The 6,014-nt window shown below is 44.4% G+C and overlaps 1 protein-coding gene across 1 annotated transcript; it reads right to left on the reverse strand.

Moving 5' to 3' along the window:
• Positions 1 to 1,153: 1,153 nt before the first annotated feature.
• On the reverse strand, positions 1,154 to 1,708 carry LOC125537894 (ethylene-responsive transcription factor 1B-like). Its single transcript, XM_048701221.1, has one exon. It carries the CDS (start codon positions 1,706 to 1,708, stop codon positions 1,154 to 1,156), a length of 555 nt encoding a protein of 184 aa, XP_048557178.1.
• Between the last annotated feature and the right edge of the window lie 4,306 nt (positions 1,709 to 6,014).

Genomic DNA, 6,014 nt, shown 5'->3' on the forward strand with positions numbered 1-6,014 from the left:
ACAGCTCCGACAACCAACGGCCGCCACAGAGGGCCTGCGTCGGCGGCCACCACGAGCTGGGGAGGCGGGCGGCGGCGTCTGATGCGGGGTGGGGGCGCCTCCAACGTCGAGGCGGGTGCGCGGGGAAACCCCGCCGTCTCCTACCGCCGCGCGGGCGGCTGCCGGCGGCAAGGGGGAGGAGGAGGGAAGGCGGAGGGAAACCGGCGGGCGGCTAGGGTTTCGCCCCCGAGTCGCCTGGAGCGGACGACGCGGGGAGGGGGGCTTTGCCGGTTGAGTGGAATACGGATCTGGGACGTATTAGAATGGGTTCCGTCAATATCTGTGAAGTAAGTTGTGACATTTTTGCAACAATAGCCCACTTCTCTGCTTCAATTTACAGAAAACTCCTTATTATCTTATAAGCAACCACATTTCTCCTTCACTTCATCAAAACAGCTTGAGAAATATATTTTGAGTGAAAAGCAATATATTTTTAATGATATATATATATATATATATAGGAAAATGGTTGTGTACTTCTGGGAGTACGTACTCTCGCTCCTCATATACCACATATATGAATCTTTTATAGCTTATTATTATTTTTAATATACTTCATTAATAATTACTAGATACCCTAAAATGGATTTTATGAAAAAAAATCATGTGTGCCTCATATTTTTAAAGGTTTACGTATATACTGATTTGTTTGTACGTGAAAAAGGTATATTACAAAAAGTAGGTCGTAAATGATATTTTTTTTCAACAAAATTTGTATTGAGGTATCTTAGAATATTTAATGAAGTATATTGAGAATGATAAGGGGTATAATCAATGCATATACGAGGTATATTGTAGATGAGAGTACATACTCCCAAGAGTACAGAAAATGAGTCTATATATATATATATATATATATATATATATATATATATATATATCAAAACAAGAATGTTTTATTTCAAATTTGTGAACAAGTACTATTCTACTTTAAATCCATTGCAACACAAAGGCGCATTGCTAGTACATACACAAATGCAGCTAGGCAAGGAGAAAGGAAGGAAAACTGTTTCCCGCCCACACGAATTTACTTATGAACTGTGTACACATTGCATATTCTTCACAGTGAGAAAGTCGCTTGCGATCAATTTGGCACGAGCCCACGGGAGCTATGCTAATCCAAGCAGACAAGCTTGCAATGATCCATGGGCGGCTCGGATACCCAGAGGAGCTCCTTGAGGTACTCGGCACCTAGGTCCTCCAGGACCACCACGCCCGCCGTCGCCGGCCGCGCGTCCTCCTTCACGGCGTTAACCCGGGGCTGTTTCACAGGCCCCTGGTTGGGCGACCGCCTGCGCATGCGGTGGCGGCGTTTGAGCGCGAGCATGGGCGAGCCCAGGACGGCGCCGAGCGCGAGTGCGCGGAGCGACTCCCGGACGCGCTCGACGGGGAAGTTGAGCACAGCGGCGTCGCCGTGCGCGGAGAAGGTGGCCTGGTCGTAGGCCATGGCGGCCGCCTTGGGGCTGCCGAAGGTGCCCAGCCACACGCGGGCGCCATTCTGCGTCGAGTCCCGGATCTCGGCCGCGAACTTGCCCCACGGGCGCGTGCGCACCCCGATCAAGTCCTTGGCAACGGGCGTCGCCGCGGGGGCTTGGTGACCGCGGCGCCTGGGCGAGCTGCCGCCGGCGGGCACAGGCGGTGCGGCAGCCCCCACGCCCACGGCCGTCATGTCGGAGGAGGACGAGCTTGAAGGGAGAGAGTTGTCAGAGCAGGAGGCATGATCCGTGGATCCGCGGAAAAGTTGCGCCGCCGTTATGGCCGCGCCGTTCCTCTCGATCCCCACACACATCGGCAAGCTGAGGTGCAGGGACGAAGAACCTACCCCGATAGGGGCAAAGAGCACCGCGGCCAGACCGTTCGACGGCGGCGCGCTCACCTCAAAGGGAACGCGCGACCGGCGAAGGGGCCGGCAACGGTGCACGCCGGCGGAGGGGAAGCAGCCGCGCGTCTCTGCTCTCTACTCTCTCTCTCACTCGCGAACAGACAGGAGGGGGAAATGGAAGGGGAAAAGAAGGCGGCCGGGCGCGGCGCGGTGGCGCGACACCATCGCCGGCGGCCGGGGCGAACTCCTCTTTTCCTGCTGTCTCCGGCGAGGAGAACAACAGCGAGCGCGCGAAGGGGAGCAGAGGGCTTGGCAGCGCCTCTTTCTCGCTCTCTCTGTCATAGGAGAAACAAAGGAGGGGAACAAGAGCAGGCTCGCGCGCAGCGGTGGCCGCTCGATGCCGTCGCCGGCGGCAGGAAAGAGACTCGCCGGCGCCTAGCGGACAGGAGCAGAAGATGGCTCCGCCGCGCCCTTATCTCTCTCTCTCTCTCTGACTTTGGAAAAGAAGAAGAAAAGGAAAAGGGGAAAGGAAAGAAAGCCGTGTCGCGGCGCGGTGGCAACCACCGCCGGCGGCCGGGTAGTCGCCGTCTCTGGCGATCGAGAGAGAGACAGAAGGGTCGAGGCGAACGAGACGAATGGGGGCGCTAGGTTTCGATCGGGAGGAACCCTCCCAGTTTTCTTCTAGCGAAATCGGCGCTGGACCGTCCGATCCTGATCGACGGTCACCGGCGAAACCCTAGCAGCAGACCGGGCCAATGGGCTGAAAGCGTGCGTGGGCCAAGGAGCTCGGGCGGCTGAGCGGCGCTCGCCCAGCAGGCCGCTGGACTGGGCCGGTTTCGGCCAGAAGTGGCCCGCACGGCGCGCGCAGTCCAGGCCGAAGGGGCGGCTACTGTACAGTTTTTTCTTGTCCAGTTTTGGGCTAATTATAATACAGTTTTTTCTATTCAAATTATTCAGAGAAAATTTTTGTTTATAAAATAGAAAAGTAAAAGTAATGCTTCTGAAAAGCAAAAAGTTCATGATTTTTTTCTATTCATGTTTTTTTCGCTGTAAATAAAAATGAAAGTGTTTTTAAAGGTGAATAGAACTAAAGAAAAAGATTAAATTGTTGCTTCTCTAATGCAATTTTGAACCAACCGGTTAAAATTGCTTAGAGAGTAAAAGAGTACAGAATTATTTCTGAATAGAATATTGTAATGTTTCCGCTGCAAAGAAAAAGTTTTATCCTCCAATTAATTTGGAACCAACGGAAAAATTTAATTGGAAGAACTGTTCTTAGCAAAGTTTTTTCAATTATGGGTGAAATCAGATTGAGATAGCTTCTGCTATGACAGTACAAAGATATTTGATTAAAGTTTAATTATGGTATTGTTATTTTCTGACCAACGTTGATGATGACAATATTATAATTCAATGAGTCTTATAGTTAAAAGTTCAAACCTCTGATAAATTTTGTATCAAAGTGATCAATTTTCAGAGAACAATTAAAGATAAAGAAATGCTCTTGAACTAGAGAAATGTATAATTCTTGTTTCCGCTGCAATAAAGTTGATGATGATGATTATTTCTGAGCAAAGTTGTTTAATAGAAATACTATTATCACATTGTTTATGAATTATATGCATTATTTCCATTTTCGCCCAATGGTGATATGGAATTAATGTAGAAGAATGAGTTTTATTCTAATTCTACCAGAACGATGATTTAGAGTATAAAAAGGAAGTTTTGCAAAAGTTTAGTGTGCATATTTTTTAACCAGACCAACGTAGGGTTATTTTTATGCTCATTATTGTTGATTATTGACTAAGTTTTCTCAGACTAAAAGTTTTCCATGCTTTCATTCATGAAAGCGAATGGTTGGGTACTTGTGACCCGAAAGATGAAGAAAGATCATAACGTGAGATAGTATGTTCTCTCTAAAGAATGGTTTCAAAAGAAAAGAGATAGATCATTGAGAGTCTTGGTTCACGAATGTCTTTCATGTACTCTCTATGATTTGAGATAAAACAAGCAACATGCGTCTTTAATTTGACCAACGTCGGATCAAGCATGTGTGTTAAAGAGCATTCTGATTTATTTATAAATTTGATGATTGAATATGCAGTCAAAAGAGCCAATTCTGGCATTTATGTCCCTTACAGGGAATTACCCGCATGGCGGGAAAAGATGATTATGATAAAACCCGCATGGCAGGATAAGTCTGGGAAAATCCCTGCGTAACCCGTATGGCGGTAGCAATTTTCTCAGACTTATCCTGTATGACAGGAGAAAGACATGATGACTCATGTGCTTTTAATGTGTCCCACTCTGGGAGAAAAGTATGGAGTATCTATTATGCTTTCCTAGTATCAACCGTACATCTTATGTGTAACGGTCATTAAGCACTCAATAAATCCGAAGAGAATAAAAGTTACAGACGAAACTAAAGATAAGAATGATATGCAAGTGTGACTTACAAAAGTACTAATGATAAAGAACTCTATTGAGTTTCTGAAATGTAATGAGGAAAAAGTACTCCCATACTAGTTAAAAGATAACTTCATTTTGTATGAAGAGATAACTTCATTTCGTATGAAGTAATCTGATGAATGAAGTAGATAATCAAAGTTTCCTCAATTCACAAGAGTTATCAATGGTTTTCGAAATTGTGGCAGAAAAGTTCTTGCCACATTTCGAGGGGGAGAAAGACATATGAGATAAATTAAGAATGATGAAACTCCCCTATACTTTAGATAATGTGATGAAGAATGTGATCGTCTGGGGGAGTATGACAGTCATATTAATACCCCTAAAGAAAAGAAATAGTTGTATTTCTGGATCTTTTACAGTTCCGAAAGCAGAGTAAGGAATACTAAGACGGTGCTTAAAGTGCCATAAAGAAGAAAGTTTTAAAAGAATAAACCCAAATTATAAAGTTTAAGGATACGCCATTTTTAGTGAAGATGGAGTAATCTGGGGGAGCATGTTGTATGACCTATACAACACATCCCCATATGAGAGAAGTGCCCGTACCTGAGACACTGATGGTCTCAAGGAATGAGAAAATCAGATACTTCTGATTACTATAAAGTCTATGTTAGTGAAATTCAAATGGAGGTTGATCCCACCTCATTTAAAGTGCTCATTCGAGCTTTGAGAAGTGTCTGTTTATCTAAATGATAAGAGACTATGTGAGATGAAATGAAATTGGTGAATCCCGAAGATGTTCCTCTAAATGATAAGAGACTATGTGAGATGAAATAAAATTGGTGAATACCGACGATGTTCGGGACTGATGAGTAATTTCCATGGAGCCAAAACAGTAGGCTGTAAAGAGTCTACAAGGACAATGTGACTCCAAAGGAAATATGTAAAGGTGTAAAACACGACTTAAATCGAAAGGTTTTTGCGCGTTTTGCACTGAATAAATTACAATGAGTGTTGGTAGCACATCATGATCTGAGTTACATCAGATGAAAGATATCATGATCTGAGTTACATCAGATGAAAGTAAAGAACACAGGGGATATTGCCTAAAGAAGTCTTTTATGGACTAAAGCAATCAAATGTTGTTTTGAGTTAAAGAAAATGAGAGGAAAATTGTATTCGTGCAAAGTTATAGAATGGGAAATTCATTTCCTAATCCTGTGCATGTGGATGACATCCTACTTGCTAGTGGTGATGTCAACCTACTGCAGGAAGAGAACAAAAGTTCTTATCCTCAAAGTTCAAAAGAATGTTATCCGTAGAATGTCTCTCGTTATAAGTATCGAGATTCACAAAGAAAAGAATAAAATGGGGTATTAGGGATGTCGAATGGACATGCTAAGAAAGGTCTCTAAAGTATGCATGTGAGAAAACCTACGCCTGTTCTTATAGTCAAGGGTAATAGAACTGGAAACTATGGTGTTCCAAAAGTTGACGAGAAAAGATTGAAAACGGATATGGTACCATATGCTTCAGTTGTTGGAAGCTCAATACATTACCCTAACACAGTTCACATATCCCGGTTGTTTTGGCAATGTCCAGTCCATATATAGATCACTGGAATGGAGTCAAAGATATCAGCCTCAAGCTGAAAGAAATAAGTGCTCTCAAAAGATTGTGAGTACAAAGACATGACTTGTGAAACGTATAGCGAAATCCACAATTGTCGCTAACTTTCATACTTGGA

Source organism: Triticum urartu, chromosome 2, assembly GCF_003073215.2.
Source record: "Triticum urartu cultivar G1812 chromosome 2, Tu2.1, whole genome shotgun sequence".
Classification (NCBI taxonomy): domain Eukaryota; kingdom Viridiplantae; phylum Streptophyta; class Magnoliopsida; order Poales; family Poaceae; genus Triticum; species Triticum urartu.